The sequence below is a fragment of the Callorhinus ursinus genome, unplaced genomic scaffold, assembly GCF_003265705.2.
Source record: "Callorhinus ursinus isolate GAN/ISIS: 27379988/994484 unplaced genomic scaffold, GSC_fseal_2.0 scaffold57, whole genome shotgun sequence".
Taxonomy (NCBI): domain Eukaryota; kingdom Metazoa; phylum Chordata; class Mammalia; order Carnivora; family Otariidae; genus Callorhinus; species Callorhinus ursinus.
In genome coordinates, this window is record NW_027397119.1 from 75961 (window position 1) to 99552 (window position 23592).

Genomic DNA, 23592 nt, shown 5'->3' on the forward strand with positions numbered 1-23592 from the left:
AGCTAAATTTGGCGATGCTTCGTCTCCTTGATATAGTCCGCGCGGAGGACGGGCGGCTCGGGATAAAGGCGGTGGATTCTTCCAGCTCAGCTTTCAAACGCCCCTGCGTGACTTTTCCCCTTTGCAGGAATCCGCGTGGGTAGGTCAGCGAACGAAATGCCTGCTTTCTGCGTTAAAGCCACAATTCTGCGTTAAAGCTACAATTCAGTGTATAGAAGATATGAAGAACCAATTCCTTTATATTGAATTGAGATATACCAAGCCATTGGGGAAAAAAAATTTAAAACAGAGTGACTTAATCAGATTTCCATTTTAAAAATAGAGTTGTCTGTACTACGGGGAGACTGGATTGGAATAAGGCAACAGTGAATGGGGCTGACCAGCAAAGAGATTTTGCCATCATCCAGGTGAGATTTGATGGTGGCTTTGACTGGAGATTAAGTGGACAATTAAGAAGTCGGAGACAGAATGAACAAAACTTATTCATGCATTGGATTTTGGTTACTTCCTTTCTTAAAGTTAGTGGTGAGGAAAAGAAAGGAAGCAGTAGTGAGCCTCGGGATTCAAAATGAATGATGGTGCTATTTACTGAAATAAAAAAATTTGGAGCAGGGGGTTAAGCATTCAAGGATGAGAGAAATGGGGGTGTGTGTGGTAGGCTGAATAATGGCCCCCGAAGATGTCCACATCCTAATTCCCAGGCCAGTGACTATGTTATCTTCCGTGGCAACAGGGGTTTTGTAGATGTGATTAAATTAAGGATTTTGAGATGGGAGATGATCCTGGATTATCTGGGTGGGCAGTGTAATCAGAGAGGGCCTTATGGAGGGAGGCACTAGATCAGAGTGGGAGAAGGTAGTAACTGAAGGTGAGATTGGGGACTTGCTGCCACGAGCCAAGGAATGACAGCCACCTCTACAAGCTGGAAGAGGCAAGGGACAGATTCTCCCTGGGGCCTTCAGAATGAACCAGTCCTGCCAATACCTCGGTTTTAGCCCTGTAAGATTCATTTTGGACTTGTGACCTCCAGGCTTGTAAAAGAATAAATCTGAGTCATTTTTGGCTACAAGGTAACTTGTTACAATAAGAAACATATGAGAGAGAGAGAGGGTCACTTGAGCAAGGGAGAGTGTCAAAGGACTTTTTTTTTTTTTTTAACTGAGAAAGACTTGGGCATGAGACAGGTGGAGATTTAGTGAGAGCTAGGGAGGTATGGGAATATTCTAGGAAAAGATTGGGAATATAGTTTGTTGATTATGAAACTGGACTTCCAGAAAAGTCAAACAATAGGCCCTTTGAAAAGGAAATGGGTGGAAGAGAGTCAAAATCTCAGGAACTGTTAAGTGAGAACATGTAGAATAAATGATAGGAAGATCAGGATGGAAACATTTGGATGTGGTTCATGGATTTTTAATATTTTTGTGTATGGTGGACCCCTTTGCTCCTTTGGTCAAGCCTATGGACCCCTTCTCAGAATTAATTTGTTAATGCATAAAATAGAGTACCTAGGATCACAAAGGAAACGGCTTATACTGAAATCTAGTTCTAGCCATGAACCTTTGGAGGTCTGTGGCCCCTAAGATAAGGACCCCAGATTTAAAAATTAGATAAAACCAGAGTCAGTTGTGTGTAAACAGCAAGAGTTGTAATGAGCTGTGTGGAGAGGAGTAATTGCAAATGTCACATGCTGTAGAGAGGAGAGGAAGGGAAGGGGCGGGAAGGTATCATAACAGATATTTTAGTAAACGTGTGAGCCCTTTTCTCCTCCGTGCATAGCTATGATTCATGGTGGGGAAAAGATGCTCAAGGTGGAGAACTACTCTCCCTCTCCTCAGTGCAGCTTCATTAATGGAGACCACAATCCAGCAAACCTCTACCACTCAGCGTGTATAGCCTCAGCTCACACAAACATTCTAGAATATGGTTTTACTTCATTTGTCCCTCATACTCAGGTCTCAGCTCCTATCCTCACTAGTAAAGAAAGGGCAGTGCTCCAAAGGCCAGGTATGTTTCTCATTTTCCAGTAGTTTCCACGAGCCTCTCTCACAAGACTCTGTTGCAAGAAATATTTACTTTGATCATATCCCTTACCACATCTCTTTAATTTATCCAATACCAATCTCTCAAAGATCTGATATTGTCCTTTTAAGTTATTCTCCAGAGAGAAATGGAAGGAGAAGCCAGAGCATAATAGGCTGAGGAAAAGGGAATAGAAGGTCCGACTCCCCAGCCTCACATCACATGCTATCAGAACACACACTCATTACTACTTCTTTTGCAGCGATCTCCTGACATTTGCTTTCTCCCATCATTCCTTGGAAGTCTAGTTCCTGGCTCACAACAGCCTTCTCTGCTGTTAGCCCTGTCACAGTCCCCAGGCTCACAGAAGCTAAGGAAACTATACAGGGTGGAGGCGGGTGTATTTGGGTGAAGCGACAGTAGGGGAGGGAGAGGATGTTGCGTGAGTTACCCTGTGATGTTTTCATCGTCTGCTAAGAGAAGGAAGGAGAATAGAGATGAAAGTAGGATGGAGTAGATAGCTCGAGGTGAACAAACAGATTAATTTAGAGGAATGAAAACAGTACTGATTATGAATGAATAGAAGATTCTGAACAGCATCCCACTGCTGGGTATGTCTCCAAAAGGATTGAAGATTATTTATTTATTTATTCATGAGAGACAGAGAGAGAGAGAGAGAGAGAGGCAGAGGGAGAAGCAGGCTCCCAAGGAGCAGGGAGCCCGATGCGGGACTCGATCCCAGGACCCTGGGATCTTGACCTGAGCCGAAGGCAGACGCTTAACCATCTGAGCCACCCAGGCGCCCCATGTCTCCGAAAGGATTGAAAGCAATGTCATGAAAAGCTATTTGCACAACATTGTTCATAGCAGCATTATGCACAATAGCCATGAAGTGCAAACAACCCACATGTCCAGTGACAGATGAATGAACTAAATGTGTTCTATACATGCAGTGAAGTAGTATTCAGCCTGACAAAGGAAGGAAATTCTTCCACATGCTACAACATGGAGGAACCTTGAGGGCATTATACTAAGTGATATAAACCAGTCATAGGACAAACACTGTATGATTCCACATATATGAGGTATCTAAAGTAGTCAAGTTCATAGAAACAAAGTAGAATGGTGGTTGCTAGGTGGGGGCTGCAGGGAGAGGGGAATGTAGAGTTACTGTTTAATGGATATAACATTCCCACTTTGTAAGATGAGAAAGTTCTGGAAATCTGTTGGACAACAATATGAATATACCTAACACTTCTGAACTGTACACTTAAAAATGGTTAAGATGGTAAATTTTATGTTCTATATATATTTTAAAAACCCAAAGATGCCAAACAGCATAGTCTAGGAGAAGATGGTGAGAGAAATTTGTGGTAGCCAGTGAGTAAGATTTTATTTTCTCAATAAGTATAAATGGTAGAACAAGTAAAATTGGCAGCTGGATTTCGAGGGTGGTGGGAGAGGGCTGGGGAAAGGTGTTGGCTGGAGAAAAGCTTGAGGATGAGGGAACTGAGTTTGTGGGTTGAGAATTGGCTAAAACAACAAAGTGGTGAGATCCAGAATGCATAAATGTTAAATCAGGAATTAAATGGAATTAAAATAAAAACATAAAAGTAAAAACCCTAAGACAAGAGTTCATTGACTCTAGGAGAAAAAAAATCATATAAGGCAAGTGTTTTTGTTAAAAGATAAAATTTATTTGAGTGACTACTATACACATTTTTAAAGGAACCAAAGCTCTGCCAGAACTGCCAAGGAAATATCCAAAGCCTGAATTTGTACACCAAAACCGTACAATTAAAACTTGACTCCCATAATGAAAAAAAAAATTGTGCGGAGAAACCCCCTCAAACCAAGTGGAAATAAAAGTGAAATGTTTAACCATATGAGAGCAAGATGCTACGATTAATATAAAATTAGATTTCTCAACAAAAGTATGCCCATCATAACTACATGAAATGCTCTCTACTTGGCTTAAATAATTAAAACCACACTATGACCAGAGGTATATGATAACAGTAAGTATGCTGATTGCAAAAGAAGAGTCGAGATAAAGATGACAGCTCTTTCTACTGCCTTCCTTAAAATGATGATACTTTTGGAGTTATGTGTTTATAGCTATAGCCTGGTGCCGGGCACATGGCAGGTGGGGCTTCAAAAAGTCCTTGAAGAACATGTGGCAGTGAAACTGGGCTTCCATCTTTATTATTAAGCAAACTTTCTTTGTTCTGCTTGAGAATAAGTGCATATGGGAAGTTCTAGCTTATGAAGTCATTTCACTGATGCTGAGACCATACACATAGACTTGTTGAAATTAAAATGGTTTCTTCCCAACCGATGTTCAGTTGGATCCAAACAAGAAGGCACACTGAAAAAGAGAATTTCTGTTCAGGAGGCAGCATGAAGAGCAGGGGCGCAACTCAAAGTCTAAATAATGAGAGCGTTCACGTTCTCTATGTACCAACTCTAAGTGCTGTAACCAATAGAGCATAGAGCCTCTTAGAAGATATCATTCTATTAAGAGGCCCCTTTCTTCAGATAACACGATCTGAAGCAAATAATAAAGTTTATATTGATAAATATGAAGAATAATAAATGAGGGAGAAATCAAAGCAAGAGTCACATTCTTATTCATGCATTCATTCAACAAATATTTATGTACTAGCGTTACTTTGGATCCCCCAGCGGTTTGGGTTTAGACATCACTCTGGCCGAGTCTCCCCTGTTCCCTTTCACTTTTTCATGACTCCCCAGCACCAGGTGATCTTTTCTTCCTCAGCGACCACGGCAGTTTTTCTGTATCTTGTTTGTGGTACTTATTCTTACACTACGACATGTATATGTCTATTTTTTTTTTTTTGTACTAAAATGATTTCCAGGAGGGCAGCGGTGGTATCTTTATATTCTATAGACTATGTAGGAGAAAGCAGTTTGAAGGCAGATTCGAGCTTGAATTCAAACCTTTGCCTATTACTGATTCTGAGACTGTGGCCAATATGTTAGCTTTGGTTTTCTCATCTTGGATGTTATATGCTCACCTTGGGCTAATACCTCTCATTGCGGTAGTGAGGGCTAACTGAGATAAGGCAGGAGGGACGTTCAGCACAACGCTGGGCATGGCAAACCTCCAAAGGCTCACTCCCACTCCTTCTGGGGACCTCAGGGGGACCCTTCATGTTGCCTGTCAGGTTTTCTATACTCCTCATCATTCAGTCTTCAACCCTCATGGTGAGTTTAGTGCCTTCTCCTTTCTCCTTAAATCCCTACCATCTCCTTTCCCGATCTTCCTCTCAGGTGATTGTTTTGCTTTCTAGCCACTGAGAAAACAGAATTGTCAGAAGAGACCTTCCACACATGCATTTGCCGTCACGGCTCCCCACCTGCCTTTGTCTACACCTGCATCTTCTGCCTTCTCTCTTGCTAAGGAGGCCACACTCTAATCTAAGCTCTGCCCCCACAACTGGAGCGTCTGATCCGCTCCCTTCTTGCTTACCCTCATGTTGCTCCAGTGATTCTTCCTTTTCATTCCTATCATCATTTCCCCCTTCCTGCTAGATCATTCTCATCAGCATATGGAAATGGCAGCCTGGGGGCTGTCTCCATTCTTAATGAAGAGTTCTTTGGACCTACCTCTTAGTCTTGTCATCTGTTCCCTCTACCTGTGCCTCTTTGTAGAAAACCTCCTTAAAAGAGGTGTCTGTAGTTGAGAACTCCAATTTATCTCCTTTCATTCTCTCTTAAGCTGACTTCAATCAGGAGTTTGCCTCCTTCCTCTTCACCAAAATGGTTCTTGTCAAGTTCGCCAACAAATTCTGTGCTGCTATACACAGTGGTCAGTATTCACTACTGCTCTTGATCCATCAGCAGTATTTGACAGAGTTGATCACTCCCTCTTCCTTAAACTTCTTCCTTCACAGGATTTCTACCACACCATGCTCTCGGGTTTTGCCCCTGTATCAGAGGCTGCTTCTTCACCCCTTGGTTGGTTCCCTGTCATACTCCATGACTCCTGATGTGGAAGAAGCCAAGGCCTGGCACATGGACTTTTCCCTAGCCCTTCTCATCCCCTTGCTCATCTTATTTGATCTCATTATTACATACATCCATAAGCTGACAAGGCCTATATCTATGTCTTCAGCCTGGACCTATTCTCTGACATAGACTTGTATACCCAGTTGCCTTCTTGATATTTCTCTTTGGATGCCTATTAGATACCTCATTTCTAACATCTCCAAAGTGAAACTCCTGGTTTTTCTCCCTAATCCTGCCTTTTCACATTGTCAGTCATCCTAATTAATGACAATTCCATCCTTCTGGTCAGCAGGCCAAAAAACCCTGCCATCATCACTGCTTTCTGCCTTACAAACTGTCAGCAAACCCTCTTGTCACTATCTTAAAAATACACGCAGAAGCTGACCTCTTCTCGCCAGCCTGCTGGTAGCCACTCACAACTTCTTACCTAGATTATTGTGATAAAGTCCTCATTGGCTCCCCAGCTTCCACCATTGGCTTCATACACTCACTTCTTCACACAGCAGTTAAGGTGATCATTCTCTTCTCTGCCTAAAACCCTCCATTTGGTTTCCATCTCAGAATACACCCTAAGTTCATTACAATGACCTAGCATACTCTATATGATGAACCTCCCCCTGCCCTCCCCTTACCTCTCTGACTTCATCCCTACCTCTCTCTCCCTTGGTCAGTCCATACTAGGCCACACTGGTCTCCTTGCTGTGCTTCCAACACAGCAGGCACACACCACCTTATGATCTCTGCACCTGCTGTTCTTTCTGGAATGTTCTTCCACCACCAATAAGGCTAGCTCCTTCCTTCATTCTAGTCTTTGCTCAAATGTCATTTTCTTAGTGAGAACTTCTCTTCCAACTACCATGCTCTAGCTCCTTTTTCTGCTTTATTTCTCTTCAAAATATTTCTCTCATCTTTTTTTATTCTTAATTATTATGATATGTATTAGTATTTGCTGAATGGATGAATGAATTAAAAAAAACAGGAGCATTAATTGGCAATATGAAGTAGATAAGTTAGCAATTTCTGTGCATGATTACTAAAGATGTGTGCAATAGAGCCATACTTATTTAGCACTATGAAATTGATAAATATAAATTGAAGACATTTTGACACAGAAATGAATAAAAATATTTCAATTTCATTAGATACCAGTTTGTCTTCTGATTAGCTTGCTGGGTTGTATGGATCAATAGAATATACTTCCCGTGTTTCTAAATGAAGATCTCCTTCTTGAGGGATTTGATTTGTAGAATAATTGCTAAATGGAAGAAGAAAAAAAGTAAACTCTTTACTCATTGCCCATGATTACTACAAACATGTCACAGTTGTTTATTTTCCATAATTCCCATCACATGATAAATGCTTTTCATGAAGGATTCATTTTGTTGTCCTAAGTATCACATGAGATAATTGCTATAACCCCTATTATTTGGAAAGGCCCATAAAAATAATTTACTAGGATGCCAAGTGTCCAAGTCAGAAGTTGATAGTAGGTAGCTTTACCTCAGATCTGGAACCTTCAATGACTTATAACCATGACCCTCAGTTTGAAAAATAAAAAGAAGCTTTTATTTTAGGATATGACCGTAAATTTACCTTTTTTGGGACAGTCTTTCAATCTAACTTAAAAGGAAGTTTTTATATTTGATGTTAAATTCAGAATCCTTACATAGTCTTATAGCACTAAAAGCTTGAAATAATTTTTAAGAGGACAATTTTACTTTTATTCATTGAAAGACCATATGCTTGGGGTTCCTGGGTGGCTCATTCATTAAGCATCTGCCTATGGCTCAGGTCATGATCCCAGGGTCCTGGGATCGAGCCCCACATCGAGCTCTCCGCTCGGCGGGAAGCCTGCTTCTCCCTCTCCCACTCCCCCTGCTTGTGTTCCCTCTCTCACTGTGTCTCTCTCTGTCAAATAAATAAATAAAATCTTTAAAAAAAAAAAAGAAAGCCCATATGCTTTACTGTGCTTCTAAAACCGCTTAGCCAAAATTAGCAAAAGACAATAAAATGAGATTACACTATCACGTAGAACTCTGGAATAAGGTATTACAAAATTACTGAATAAGAAAGATTTCTGCTAAAGGTACTTAGAGCATGTCACTCATACCATATTTAAGAGGTCAGCTTATAGGTGTGTTGTAAGTGGTGTACGTTAAGAGTGGTGTCTCTCAAATGTCTGGGTGGCTTTTAAAAATATTTTGTTACTTAGACAAAATTTCTAAGTGATTGATTACTCATCTCATTTACAGAAATATTTAAGGCAGCTCAAATGTCTATATCAACTATCAGAAAATAAATTGAAGTCAGTTACAAATTGGAAATAAAATAAGTGAGTCAAGCTTAGGAATGTAGCTTAACGTATGTGTTTGGTTTGTATCAATGGAGGCACTTAAATAGAGTATTTGATATATTCATAAACTTAATAATCTGCCAGGAACATCAAATTATTTGAGTTCATAGGCATTCCTAAGGTTTGCCAATTTTCCTACATGTGTAATCCTCTGATAACAAACTTAGTAGCATGAAGGAAAGAGATAGAGACCACACTTTCTAAATTTCTAGTAACTCAGCTAAAATTATCTTCTGACTTCCCGTGAGGAAAGCCATGTAAATGACATCCCTATTTTCTTTTCTTAAGACTCTCTTCTCCCTTGGATTCTCTGAAACTCCTCTTTCCTAGTTCTCCTCCTACTTCCGACTATTTCTTCCTCTCCTCCCTTGTAAGCATTACTGGCCTTCTGAGACCTGTTCTCATCCCTATTCTTAGCATTTTTGTTCTTCTTGGTCCCAAGGCTTCAAATGTGAGTTAAATGTTGCCTGAGTCCAGGCCTCTCTCTTGAGTCCTATATTGTGGGTACCCCAAAGTAATAGGGCAGAACTGAATTTATATTTCTCCACAAAACTGCCCCTCTCTTTTGGTGAACCACTGGATCCCCTCCACACAAGTGATTCTTTTCGCCCCTTCTCCCAGCATTTGGCAAGTCATTAAATCCTGGAGATCCTCTCTTCTAAATAGTGAAGATACCTCTCAATCCCCACCACTACTGCTTTGGTTGAAAACCCAGTCTTGCCTGTCCTGATGAAAATGCCTATCTGAACATATTATTACCTTGCTCAAGATCCTACAGGATAAACCCCAACTCCTTGTCATGGCATGCAAGGCTTTTGATGATCTAGCTCCTGCCCATCTTTCTAGACTTCCCAGGGACTGTTAAATGAAACATTAGTTCCCTGGGATGTGAAAGCATTATAGGAGAAAAAGAGTTCTGCGGTCCAATTAGTTTGGGGAACTCTGGTTTAAAAATAAAATTAAACAGGCTTCTTTATTATAGGACTTTAAATATGTTCTTGGTCACTGTGACTCTTCATGAGAAAAATACAGCATGTAGTACTTCCCAATGTTATTTGGTCATAGAACACCCGTTTTTTCCTGAAGTCATTCACACAACAAGGGTTATGTGGTACATCTTCTGGTCCACACTACAGTGTAAAGTATATCACAATTGTAGACCCTTCTAAGACCCTTAAATTATAAGAACTACATAAGCAATTTGACACAACTGTGATGGCACCTGTGAACCGAGGTGCCCAGGTCTGGGGGGCTTAGAACAAATGCCTCAGGTTCACAGGTGCCATCATGACGTAGTTTCAATATAACCCCTTCGTGTCCAATGTCTACACCAGGCGTTTCACAACTATGAACAATGTAACAGATGGCATTGATGGCACGAGCCAGGTGACTTGGCATGTTAAAGTAATTTTGCTGGTGAAAAAAAAATAAAGTAATTTTGCTGGCATTTATGGGTGACATGTCTGGGGTGACATGACTTGGTCATCTCCCACTGGAAGTTACCTGAGACTTGGTAAGGCTTCACCTGATCATCTTCTCTAACACTAGCACGTGCAGAGATTCAAGAACCTATGCACACAAAACACTCCCAGGCTGTTTCCTGATGGTCTCATTTGCTAAAATGGTATCCTTTGCACTTATCAGAATATTCTGACAAAGGGTTTATGGGTCAGAGGGGTCTTTTAGGCCATCCCTATACCTAAATCTATGTTACCCTCTCCTTCAGGCACCATCACACACAGTTATGTCAAATTGCTTACGTAGTTCCTATAATACCTGATGGAAAGACAAGCCTCAAACTGCTCCTTCCACTTGGAATGCCTTTTTCTCCTTGTCTACAAACTCTTGAGGCTTGCTTGAAAGATTTCCTTCACTATGAAATTTTTTTTCTGATCAAAATTCCCCGTTACTTGACCACTTGCTTTGTGTACCCACCAAATATCACATAACCTACTATGGCAAAATTACTTTATAGATTAAAATGTTGTGTTTTTTTTTTTAAGATTTTATTTATTTGACAGAGAGAGACACAGTGAGAGAGGGAACACAAGTAGGGGGAGTGGGAGAGGGAGAAGCAGGCTTCCCGCAGAGCAGGGAGCCCAATGTGGGACTCGATCCCAGGACCCTAGGATCATGACCTAAGCCGAAGGCAGATACTTAATGACTGTGCCACCCAGGCACCCCTCTAGATTAAAATACTTAGAAAATTAATGTTAGGGGCTCCCGGGTGGCTCAGTCATTAAGTGTCTGCCTTCGGCTTGGGTCATGATCCCAGGATCCTGGGATGGAGCCCTGTGTCAGGCTCCCTGCTCAGCGAGGAGCTTGCTTCTCCCTCTCCCTCTGCCCCTCCCCCTGCTTGTGCTCTCTCTGTCAAATAAATAAATAAATAATTTTAAAAAATTAATGTTAAAAAAAGAAAAGTATATCTTATTTCTGAATAAAACATAACAAAACATAGAAACCTAGTAATATACTTAAGTAGTCATGAAAACAACAACCAAGTGAGAGAAGAGATTACTTCAACAAATAGAAAGGCCTTGGATGTTTCTGAATGGGAACACATTACAGAAAGGATGTCAGTTTCTCACAGACTAATCTATAGACTTACACACAATCACAACATATGGTTTTTGGAAATGCCAAATGATCTAAAAATCACCTGATAAGAACAAACAAAAGAGAATAGAAAGGAAAATCCTAAAAAATTATAGCAAAGGAATTCTTGACCTACCATATAATCGTAGAAAGCTATAGTAATTAAACACAAAGTAATTTGTGATGGGAGGACAAATCAATACAGCTGGAAAAGAAGTCCAGAAACACAACATCTCAAAATATATTAACTATTTGACATATGGTCAAGTTAGAACATACTTTCTGGAAAGTCCTTTGGCAATACTGATTAGGCATCTTAAATGTTCATACTCTTACCCTTAGTAATTCTAGACATTTATGCTACAGAAATAAGTAAATGTGGAAAAAGTTTTATTCAAAGGTGTCTCTTGTATCTTTATTTATTATCAAAATAAATGTGGAGGCAACCTAAAATTTCCACGATACAGAATTACATAGAACAATATACTATTACATAATTAAAAAGAAAACATAATATAGAGACACAAGAGACAAAAGCCAAATTAAAGAAATTAAAGCAGGGGACTATCATGTCAAAATTTCAGTTAAAAAGAGAAAAAGAGAAGGAATATAAGATCAGATAGGAATATAACAAAATATCTGCAGTTGTTACCACTGGGCTTTTTAAAATTTTAATTTTCTAGATTTTTTAATATATATCATCTGAATAAACATCATTCAAATAAAATAAGTGCTTGATATTTTTTAAGTTCTCACAGAGAGGGCTTCCTTCTATATGGCACAAGATCTCTTACTCCACACTACAATGTTCATGTCATATGACTTGTGCTTCTGAGTTTAGTTTCAGGCAAGAAGCCAAAACCTTTTGTGCCGTTTGGTCAAGCATGCACTGAACTTACCATTCTCTGTGTTTTAATATTGTGTATAAGGTGACACCAATCAAGAATACAAGAAGAAGTGAACCTGCAGAAAGACCTAGAAAACAAAACAGCAAGTATCAAATGCCAGACAATTGTGACCTATGTTGTTTTGAAGTAATTGTGGGGCTATTCCTAGTGGTGGGGAAATTGTTATGGGACTTTATACTTATCCTTTGTTAGCCATATAATGTTACATTCCTAAATAATCATACTTGGGCTTAATTTTTTTCCGATTCAATCCAGTCCACCTTTAATCTAAAGCACCAAGCATTTGACCACAGGGCTCCAGTCAAGTTTCTGTTGAACTTTTCTGTTTCTTTCAATTTAATTAATAATATTCTTGTTACTGGGGTGATATTAGGAGCTCAGGACACAAGGTTCCCACGACTTGGCATAACAACATTTAATTCTCAGTTGGAAAATATATTTTGCTGTTGCAGAATAAGTCAGCCTGTTTGATAGTACCAAATCATGCAAAAGATCAAAAGTTAATATAAACTCAACTTTCAATAGAAAAACTGGGAATAGTTGGCTTTTTAAATTATTTATTCAACTCTATCCAAAAGTGTCAGCTTGTAATATGAAGTACGTATTAAAAGAGCTTTAAGACACCAAAAAGGATAATTTCCTAGGAGTTAAAGTGAAAAACGAAAATAACAGGCAGGATATAGGGCCTCAAATTTCATGTGTGTGTGTGTATATATATATATATATATATATATATATATGTATATATATATATATGTATATATATATATATTTTCTAAAACATCATTAGAAATTTAATTCAAATATTTAAGAAAACTTACCACTAAGAAGAGGAGCAAGTGAAGCTAAGGAGAATACAAAATCACAAAAATATTAGTCTAGTTGCATACTTCAGTGCAGCCCAAAGTCCCATGGTAATATCCCCAAAGATAACACTCAGCTCCTTTCTCTCAAAATCTACTTAAAAAGATGTATTGGGACCCTGCATTGTATGCACTCTTCCTTCATTTTTTATGTAACAATTCACTGGATGTTTAAAAAAATAACACAGTAAGTTGGGGTAGTTCATGAATGAAAAAAGCCAATATACTCAACTTTATAATCAGAGATTTCTCAGGCTAGAATGCAAGTAGTAACTGTTACAATAGGTTGTTCAGCATATTTTTTGGAGGTCCCTGTCAAATTGGTTAAGTACTTATAAATCCAAGATTCAGCAAGAGAAATCTCAGTAACAACTCCTTTCAAAATGTAAGGTTGTTAGTTCTGCATCTTGTAGGTTGGTACTCCTCTCCCTTTATTTTCTTCTTTACTTCCCTCATCCTCAGAAAGTTTTGCTTTTTCTAGAATAGACCACTAACTTCAAATTCGTCTGTTACTGTAGCACTGGTCACAGACCCACATCAATTTAAAACCTAGAAGTCCCTAACATTGATGGATACTCCTCACTCTTCTTCTCTCCAGTGAGACAAGTATGAGCACAGTAGCCTTTTGCTGTTACCCGGTGATTTGCAGACAGCCAGGGGCGGGTTCCATCCCTGATCATCCTGACACTGGCTCTGGGGACTGCCTTCCAGGGTATAACCCTCTTCACACTCCAAAGTGACGATCACACCATACTGATACATTTTCCCAGGCTCCAGCCCCTTCTGGATTCCATTCATATACTCTGGGGAGCTACAGTTTACCTCTGAAATGAAAGAAAGCTCATTGAAGCTGGGTCATATTTTAGCCTTTTCTCAAGGAAGTAGATACTGCCCTGAATGGAAAGGTTTACGAAACCAACTTGGTTCATTCTCAGTAAGGAAAGCCTCTGTGTCAACCATCCATCTCAATTACCTCTAGGTAATTTAAGCCAGATTATTTTCCTTCTTTGGGCTTTAGTTTCTAAACTAATAATGTTGGATAATTTTAATGGCCTCTTAGAGAAATGGTAAAGGCTGAATGGGTGATATTAAGAATTCTTAATGACTGTTTCATCTGTTCCACTGTTATTCTATAATTGTCCATATGGAACATACTTCCTCATTTCTCCTTTCATCTCACACCATAGGGGGCAATAGCGGGAGGTTTGGGATTTGAATCATGACTCTAGGACTTCCCAGCTATGTGACTTTGGGTCGGTTACAAATCTCTCCACTCTACCGAGACCTCATCTGTCATATAGGAATAATAATGGCACCAACTTCATCTGGTTCTCAGGAAGATTAATGAGATAACGCACGTAAGATGTTATGCGCAATTTCTGGCATTTAGTAAAAAGTGCTTGACAAATATTAGATATTAGCTCACTCTTCCTATTTCATATGCAGTGTTTATGTTAATGAAAATGAAATTCTGAAGCTTTTATAAAAAAATATACCCCTAATTCCACCACCACGTAGAGGAAATATACTGACATGATCATGTGCTTTTTATCAGTATTTTGTCAAATGCACTCTTATCATAACTACAACCACAGGTTAATTCAACCTGCACTTTAGTTGTTTAATTGGTATAAGTACTTCAATTTTCTATATTTAAAGGGCTACATAAGTGATCACCCCTCAGATAAGAAAAAAATGACTTAGGGTGTAGCTTATTTTGTGGTATTTAGACTAATTAATGTATTCATCCAATTGAATCAATCCAATGAAATGCATTTAATTAAATGATCCAATTAATGCATTTATTTGGTTATTTTAAGTTGAAATACCTAACTGAATATCTATTTCAGAGACAGTTGAATAAAAAAAACCAGGAGAATAATAGACACCACACCTTTACAATAAGGGGCAGATTGGCTCCAGGTTCCCTCATGTGTGCAAAGAAGGAGTGCTTCTCCCACAAGCAGGTAGCCTTGGTCACAGCTGTATAGGATTGACATTCCAGGAGAAAATCGAACTATATCTCCACCGGTATGATTCCCGTTGGGTATCTTAAGTGGAGGTTGACATCCTAAGGAAGCTTAGACACCAATAAAAAAGGATCTTTAATTTAGCACAAAGGAACATATAGCCAACACTATCTGTGGGTGACAGCAATACTGAAAGAAGGTAGGAAACAAGCCAACTAATTGGTAACAAGAAATATTCATTCCACCTAAACCAAGTAGCACTGGACAGAAATTTGCATCACCTACATATATCATATGAGATCTGAAGAAATGTCAAAAGTAGCATAATGAAACATCAATGGTCGTGGCCCACGATTGTAATCTATCAGGTAATAGTATTCTTTTCTTTTCCCTTTCAATAGCGAAGGGGTATAGTTTAGGGGTCTTACACTCCAATGCCTTCTGGAACCAGGAAGTGAAGCCACCAGATATGACAAATCAGAGAGCATCTGTCCTAAAAATGACATCCATTGCCTGGTTCAAGATACAGGTGTCTTTCAGGAAAGCAAAGGGGTCCTCACTGTATTACTCATTCACTGTTTATCTTGGGCTGTGCGGATGGGTTTCACTTAGGATGAGACTACTGTGCTAGCCAAAGAAAACCATTCTGGTGAGCTGAATTCAGTTCTTGGGGCACCGATTGGCAGCCTCTGTTGTAGATAGTTACTGACAGGAATAACTGCTGAGTGACAACCATAATGACAAGAAAGACAATTCGATGGGTTTGAAGGGCAACATTCATCTCCACAAACCCAAAGTTCTCTTTCTGGCTGGTTTCACAGCCTTAAATATCAAATTATCAAGCAATATTATTGCCAAACACTTGCCCTCCCCAAAAGTATGAGTGTTTTTTTAAATTATAAATTAGTAAAAAGAATAAATTTTAGAGACTCCATCAGTTTGGAAGTTAACCATTATCTTCTCATGTACTTTTGCTCAGCATACCTAGAAAGGGAAGGGATAAAAAAAATCAGATGAGAAGACAAGGCAGGTATCTTGTAAAACAATGTGATTGCCTTCACTTTTACATGCTTTTCTGTAGTTTGAATGGTCAGTGCAATTTCAAAGCCCTTTTTCTTCATTCTGGGCAACACCCCATCCCTTATTCCTTAAAATGTCTTACCCTTTTTGATACAAGTCGGTACACCTGGCACCCATTTGTTATTGGTATGACACCTAATCACGTGACTGCCATTCATGATGAAGCCAGGATTGCAGGCGACATACACTGTGTCATTGTGGGAATATGAGGAACGAGTTTTGTTGAGCTTGTACCCATGTTTGACTTCTGGGCTAGGGCAGTGAATCACAGGCAGAGATTTTAAGCACTTTGGGGAAGGTCCAGTCCAAGATCCATGTCCTTCAGAATCACTTATGCATCGTATATTTTTCTCTCCCAGAAGAGAGAATCCTTGGTCACATTCATAAGAGACTTCATTTCCATATAGAAAGGGTTCTGCCATCACGCCCCTGGGCCTTCCATGGTCAATCATGGGTGGAGGCTGACAGTGAATTACTGCAGAAGAGATTTAGGAAATTCTGCTTCAGCTAGCACACCAAGGTGGACAGTCTTCAGTCAGGCACAAAGGAAACTAGGCAACTGCTTGTACTGCATGTAACCATACAAGAATTTAGATTTTTAGAACCCAGGTGATACTTCCTTTAAAACAGCGTTATTAAATTATACATACTCATTCCAAAAAAATTCAGAAAACAAAGTATTATGAGAGGAATAAATATAGCTATGTTCCCATAAACTAGAAATAAAGGCCATATATATAGTTTTTTCTTAAATCTTGAGCAGATATATAGTAAACACTCAGTTCCTACTTGACCACTTTTTTTTCCCAGTGCCAGTGCTGACCAAACACGGAAAGATTTGTCTTATGTACAATGAGACAGAACACATAGACTATTGAGGTAGTTATAAGGCTAGTTCTTCAGTGGCCTTCCCTCTCTAACCTCTTACTACCCCAATGACAATTTTTTTTTCTAACTTACCTTTACAAAGTGGAATCTTTTGGAACCAAACCCTATTCTCAGCATCTTGACACTTCTGATAAGTATGTCCTGTCAACCGGTACCTACAGAGAGAATGTAATGCATTTCCTCTTCCCAGTATCACATCTCTGCAACCTAGCTTCCTCAAACCACAGATACAAGGGCACTTCTAAATAAGAGCTTTAGCAGACAAGGAGCTAAAACTCTTGACCCTCCAAGTAAGAAAACTACTTTAGACATAGAGTTTTCCATAGCAAAGTCATTTCCATGTCAAGAAAGGACTGAAAAGTCAGAGAAATTAACTTAATTAGACCTTTGGAACCTCATATTCCCTGTGAGTGTGACAATGAGAGACCTCTAGAGGGAGTCACTAAGACAAGCTGAGGACAGAATTAATGTACAAAATGAGGTGGAGACCCCTTTTCAGAATGGACCATCTCATACTTACCCATCTTGACAGGATATATTGACTGGTATCACATGTGAATGAATGGGAGGCTCTTGAAAATCTCTCACAGGCTGACATGGTGCTTCTAGAAGAGCAAAGTTTGAATTATTTATGCATGCCTGATATCATAGAGAAAAACAACTCTGCAACTGAAAGTACCTTCACACCGAGGGGTAGAAGGACTCCAATTTCCTGAAGGCATACAGTGAATGGATTTGTTTCCCACAAGCAAGTAGCCAGGGTCACAGGTGTAGTCTACAGTCATCCCAGAGACAAAGAGGACCCTATTTCCACCTGTATGCTGACCATGCTGGAGCCCAAAAGGTGGCTGGCAGCCTGAAGAGAAAACTCCCCACATAAATACCAACAAGAAAAAAAGAAATATATACTCAAGAACATTAAGTATACAACATTTGACAGCAGACAATCTGAAACTTTTAAGCCAAAAATTATGAAGCTCTAATTACCAAATGTTTTTTGCTCTTTTGCAGGAACCAGTCACCTTTAAAAAGGTCCTCTCGTAAACCAAGAAACAGACTCTTAACTATAGAGAACAAACTGATGGTTGCCAGAGGAGAGGTGGGTGGGGGATGGGTGAAATACGTGATGGGGATTAAGAAGGGCACTTGTGATGAGCATTGGGTGTTGTATGGAAATGTTGAATCACTAAATTCTGCACCTAAAACTAATATTACACTGTATGTTAACTAAGTGGAATTTAAATAAAAACTTGAAAAAAAATAAAAAGTTCCTCTCATTATCTACCCTGAATATATCCCAAATCCAAGGGGGCATTTACATGAAGAACATACAAAAACACATAGGACATTCCATCACAGAATGGAAGAAATGGGATAGTAATCTGTGCGCCTTTGCCTTTTTCTACAACTCTAGTTTTGGGTTCAAGCTAATAAACAAGAATAAATAAGTAAATACCTCATTTTCCCCCATTGGGTCTTTACCTTTTTCACAAACTGGTATTTCAGGATCCCAGGTGCTATCGGCTTTGCAACGAATCTGATGGCTGCCCTTCAAAATAAATCCATGATTACACTTGAATGTCACACTGTCATTGTAGAAATATGGGGCATCCTTGCCAGATATCTTGTATCCATTTGCAACCTGGGCAGGTGGACACTGAACAGCAGGGAGGAAAAGTTTACAGACAGGGGCAGGCCCACTCCAGGTGCCCCTCTCTTGGTCATTGCTTATACAACGGATGGTGCTCTCCCCAATGAGGTTGAATTCCACTCCGCTTTCTGGCCCAGGGTTGCATGTGTAGGTGACCGTGGTTCCATATAGAATATCTCCTGAGGAACTCCCCGTGTGTTTCCCATTGTAGATGGCAGGAGGTGGTGGGCAGATGATTTCTGGAGAGATGAGAATTTACTGTAGAATTTTGCTCCAGTATTAGACACCAAAGAAGAGAAAATGAAGAGACACCAAAGAAGAGAAGATGAAGTGACACCAAAGAAGAGAAATGAAGACACCAAAGAAGAGAAATGAAGCTGGTTATGAAACTGTTGTTATCAGGTTTCCTGGAAGATATGGATGAATTTTGATGATAAGAGTTAACATCAAAGCTCCTTATGTATGTAAAACTCGATTTAAACAGATATCATAGCAAAGACTTTTCTAATGGAAATCTTTGTTAAAAGTGAACATGTTCATCAGTATCATATTGTGAGGCAGTGAAGTCTAGTAGTAAGTTGGTAGTTATAATCATTGTTTTTTAAAAGAACCAATAAGTGAATAAAAGGCACGGGGAAGGGTAGAATTAAGCTTTTTTGAGTACCATCTTGTGCTGAGGTGATAGGATAGGTTAGCCAAGAATCTCTGTCAATAGAGCATCTACTTTTGACAGGTGATTTTCTCATCTACAAAGTAGGGATAGTACCATTTAATTTTAATAACTTTGAAGTCTGGAGTCTCAGTTTAACTTTCCAGGTAAGAGGCTGGAATTTCCAAGTAGTTACATAAAATTGCCCCAGCTCAAATGAAGCAATAGAAACAGAATCTGAGTTCAGATCCCACACCAATCCCCTCTCTCTCCACTAAACTATAGCGTTCCCCAAATTAAGGATGGTTGCTCATATACTCACTGTCTTCATTATCCTTAAACTGCTAAATCACAAAAGAGAATCAAAAAGTGAATACATTTAAATTGATTGGCATGCTATGAAGTAGAAGGAGGTGACAGCAGAAACACAGCAAAACTGTGCAACTAGAACTGTTGACAAAGTTAATCGAACAGAATCTAATAGTCGTATTCCCATAATATGGCCTCAAACAGAAATCTCCCAGGAAATGGGTACATCTCACAGTTTCAGGTCCTCCATCATTTTTGCTACTCACCTTCACAAAGACGAATCTCCATAAACCAAGGAATCGCTCCTTGGCACTTCTGATAAACACTCCCTCCTAACCGGTACCTAGGGACAAAGAGTCATATCATCTTGCCATCTTGTGACCACTAAGCTAAGCAGAGCTGTTGGTGCAAAGCAGACTCACCACTTTTAGGACAAGAAATAATAGGGACAAATATGTAGACAGCATCGGCACCATCCATTCATCACATAGGCAGCGTTTCCACGCACGCAACAATAGCGCAATCAACCCTTCTGTGAACAGGTGACAAGGAAGGCTCTTTGAGATAAACACAGACAACAGAGCTTGTAGTGTGCCCTGATAAACCAGACCTGGGTCAGGCTGAGACAGCCCTCACTCACCCTTCGTCGCAAGAAGAGTTAACATCTGGTCTAACAAATTGATCCTGGGGTTTCTTAAAGACTTGCTTTTCTATAGGTTCACACTCTGCCACTAAGAAAAGAGACCTGGATGAGAAATCAGCTCAAAGCAACCTCAAAAACATAAAACATCTACATTCAAAGCCTGGCACCTTTGCATTCGGGGGCAGTGGGTGTCCACACCCCCTCAGAGGTACAACGTATGGATTCTTTCCCCACGAGCACATAGCCAGGGTCACAGCTGTACTTTATAGATGTTCCTGGGTCAAAGCGGACCATGTGTCCATCTTCCTTTTGCCCATTGAGGATTGTAGGAGGGGCTTGGCACCCTAAAGGAAAAGAAAAATTTTCTTATATAAACAACAGAAAGAAACAAGCAAAGAAATTATCATTAACGTGTAGCTCGGTTTTGGGTAATTTTACATCAGTGGTTCATCTGTTTTTCATTTCTGCACTTCGGCTGCTGCAGACTTTGTTCAGTTCCTACTCAGGGCTCTAACTCTTCTCCTGTCTCTTCTTTTTTTAAGGAATGCTCTCCTATGTGTTTAATGGGATATATCCCTGGGGTAGGGGCTTTGTTTACTTCCCTTAAAAAAATTACTATTGAAACAACATTTTTTTCCCTAAAGAATGAGGCAACTTAGTGATCCCTAATGCTTTTCCCCCAAGGACACTTCCACAAAATGAAATAACAGTGGAGGGGAGATGTTAAGGAAACCTATATAATTTATATTCACTATACGTAGTATAACTGAGGAGACTAGAAACTGGAAAAGGCCCTGCTTAAATCCATAAGTCCATCCTGTAACACTTCAAAAAAATGAATCAGTAGCATATTCCAATACACCCACCCTTTTCACAGACTGGTGCTGGTGGCTCCCACGTGCCTTGAGCATTACATCGGATTGCCTTGCTGCCCTTCAGGGTGAAGCCATATGAGCAAGCAAATACCACGGTGTCATTATAGGAATATTGGTCTTTCTGCCCAGATGATATTTGGCCTCTTAGGATCTGGGGAGGTGGACACTGAATGGCAGAGCTAGAAAGTTCACAGCTTGGGGCAGGGTGACTCCAGATCCCAGTCTTCTGACTATTGGTGATACAACGGATAGTCTTCTCCCCGGTAAGGATATATCTCACTCCTTTCTCTGGGTCTGGGTCACAGGTGTAAGTAACTGTGCTTCTGTATGGAAAGTTCCCCGAAGAGCTGCCTGTATGTCTTCCATTGAGAATAGAAGGAGGTGGCAGGCAAACAATTTCTAGAGAAATTAGAGAGAAATGACAAAATTGCTGTTGTACTGCAAACAAAGAATGCCTCGGATGTTGCTTGTACCACTGTTCCCTCCTAGGTTCAGGGACAGTGACATGTGAATCTGTAACATATCAATCAAGGCAGCTATAGCAATATAATTTTAAAAGTATGATTTAGGACTTTATTCCTGAGTATATCTACTGGGGTGACCCTTTGATTTCTTCTACTGAATATACAATCCCCTTTCTGTGCCTGGCCTGGTTGGCAAGCCTATAGAGCTTTCAGAGAAAGAAGAGCCTAGGAACCCTGTTTCACTTGAGTAAGCAGAGAGGAAGGAGGTGGCAGAAGGATGCGTCAGTGAAGAACATACCCCTTCCAGATGTGTATGTGAGATCTCTGTATAGTAATGACTGAACCAAAAGCTTTTAGTTAAGCCGAGAATTGACTGTTCTGTTCAAGGACCAGGGAAGTAGCTGCAAACCACAGTTTTCTAACCTACCTTTGCATACTGGCATCCTGGTCCAAGAAGCCCGCTGTCCAGCAATTACACACTGACTGGAAGGTTGGCCTTGTAACCGATACCTGGCAACAGAGGGGGATCTATTCAGGACTATTGAGCAGTGAGTGTTGAGAGCAACAGCCTCCACTTAAAATCCAAGACAAATTCACTTACTTGACGTGTATTAACCCCTTTTAACCCCTTTCATAAGCATTCTCTCTCCCAGCTTCACTGTAGGCTCTCCCCGGATTCTCACAGAGGAACCCTTGGCAGGTGTCATTGGTCACACCATGCACACATAAACCAAATGAATGAAATCTCCAAGGCCCTCCTGACACTCACCCTTCGTTACAGTCAAAGTTCACAGTCGCACCAACCCGAAGACTTGGAGGGCCCTTTATCTGTCCATTGAGAAATGGTCCTGGAGGTTCACACCGTGCTTCTAAGGAGATAAGCCAAAGATGAGCAAATAACAGAATAGCCCAAATTCTTTTTTAAATTAATTAGTTAATTAATTAATTTGAGAGAGAGAACATGAGTTGGGGGAGGGGTCAAAGAGGGGGAGAGAGAGAGAGAGAGAGAATCTCAATCAGGCACCACACTCAGCATGGAGCCCAACTCAGGGCTCGATCTCATGACCCTGAGATCACAACCAGAGCTGAAATCAAGAGTCTGACCTGACGGAGCCACCCAGGTGCCCCAGAATAGCCCAAATTCTTAAAAATCGGTTGTAAATGTAGGTACCTTTACATGTGGGAATAACAGCACTCCACTTTCCCGAAGACAAACATCTAATGGTCTTTTCTCCAACAAGCAAGTAACCAGGTTCACAGGTGTAAGTCACAGATAATCCTGGGGCAAAGGAGCCAACCCTCTCCCCTGTGTGAGATCCATTGGGGATGGTCGGAAGTGGTGGACACTCCTGGGGGAAATCTTTACACACACACAGTAGGAAAAAGGCCATCAGATGATACATCATTCACAATCTAGATTTTGACTTACATAGATCCAAATATATGACATGTGATCTATGGTAACCAGTCATCATTAATTTTCAACTCAGCTTTTCAAAGATCAGACAGGTGTGGCTTAAGTATATACATTTTATACCACAAATAGTACATTTTCATTTTTAGCTACATGAATTATATTTACACTATGAAAAATTTCAATTACCAAAAAAAGTTCATTTTCACCCATACTCTCCTCCTACCCAGAGCCTATTCTCTGCACCAAAAGTAGCATGTTATTATTTAGGGGACCATCCTGCCAGACATTAGTAATATACCTTTTGGGGATCCTATATGTGATACGTATATACAAACATAGTACATATATGTATGTGTTCTTAATACATATTATTCTATGCCTTTTCTTTGCTTAATAATCTGTCTATATTTTTCCATGTCAATACATATAGATCTATCTAAATCTTCCTAAAGGTTTGTTTTCCATGGTCACCCCATTTTGTGACTATCTTAAAATCTTCCCTACCTCCAAGATTATATACATATTTATAGATAGATCCATATTTTTCTAATGATTTGACAGCCTTTTCAACTCAATTGATTTAGAACTGATCAACACTGTTCTTTATTAAGAAAACAGCTAATTTTGATGGTATAATTTTTGTCAAGTATTGCCAGTCCCTGTAATTGTATAATTGAGATTCAGCTTTAGGTTTCAGCAGCAACATAAACCAAACCAAATGATAAGAAAATGAAGAACTTAGAGTGGCCCCTATATTCAAAGTCATGTGATCTGAAATGCTATGCCTTCCTAGGTGGCTTGGACAATAGCGAACCACTTCAAAAAATATTCATTGAGGCTGCAGATCACAGGGCATCATTTCTGCCAGAATAGCCC

General features: G+C 39.8%; 1 protein-coding gene and 1 long non-coding RNA gene across 11 annotated transcripts in view; one reads left to right on the forward strand and one right to left on the reverse strand.

The window, feature by feature from the left end:
- The window catches only part of CR2 (complement C3d receptor 2), a 112955-nt gene that overhangs the window by 74741 nt on the left and 14622 nt on the right, over nt 1-23592 (reverse strand). For 7 of the 10 annotated variants that reach the window (XM_025855178.2, XM_073884445.1, XM_025855182.2 and 4 more), the window contains 18 exons: nt 22471-22659; nt 22069-22168; nt 21727-21809; nt 20827-21234; nt 20128-20304; nt 19958-20048; nt 19584-19660; nt 18191-18598; nt 17388-17564; nt 17229-17313; nt 16781-16863; nt 15903-16295; nt 14665-14850; nt 13406-13594; nt 12729-12752; nt 11899-11974; nt 7198-7306; nt 3684-4387 (listed from right to left, as the gene is read on the reverse strand). In XM_025855178.2, coding sequence (XP_025710963.1) covers nt 7213-7306; nt 11899-11974; nt 12729-12752; nt 13406-13594; nt 14665-14850; nt 15903-16295; nt 16781-16863; nt 17229-17313; nt 17388-17564; nt 18191-18598; nt 19584-19660; nt 19958-20048; nt 20128-20304; nt 20827-21234; nt 21727-21809; nt 22069-22168; nt 22471-22659 — 2840 coding nt within the window. In that variant the 3' untranslated portion in view covers nt 3684-4387; nt 7198-7212. Of the gene's footprint in view, nt 4388-7197; nt 7307-11898; nt 11975-12728; nt 12753-13405; nt 13595-14664; nt 15725-15902; nt 16296-16780; nt 16864-17228; nt 17314-17387; nt 17565-18190; nt 18599-19583; nt 19661-19957; nt 20049-20127; nt 20305-20826; nt 21235-21726; nt 21810-22068; nt 22169-22470; nt 22660-23592 lie in introns of those variants that run through there. The other 3 variants (XM_025855179.2, XM_073884451.1, XM_073884448.1) reach the window with 2 other exon arrangements.
- Nucleotides 3-17963, forward strand: LOC141371116 (uncharacterized). The gene is made up of 3 exons (XR_012375781.1): nt 3-407; nt 11929-11989; nt 17720-17963. It is a non-coding gene; the product is annotated as an uncharacterized lncRNA (long non-coding RNA).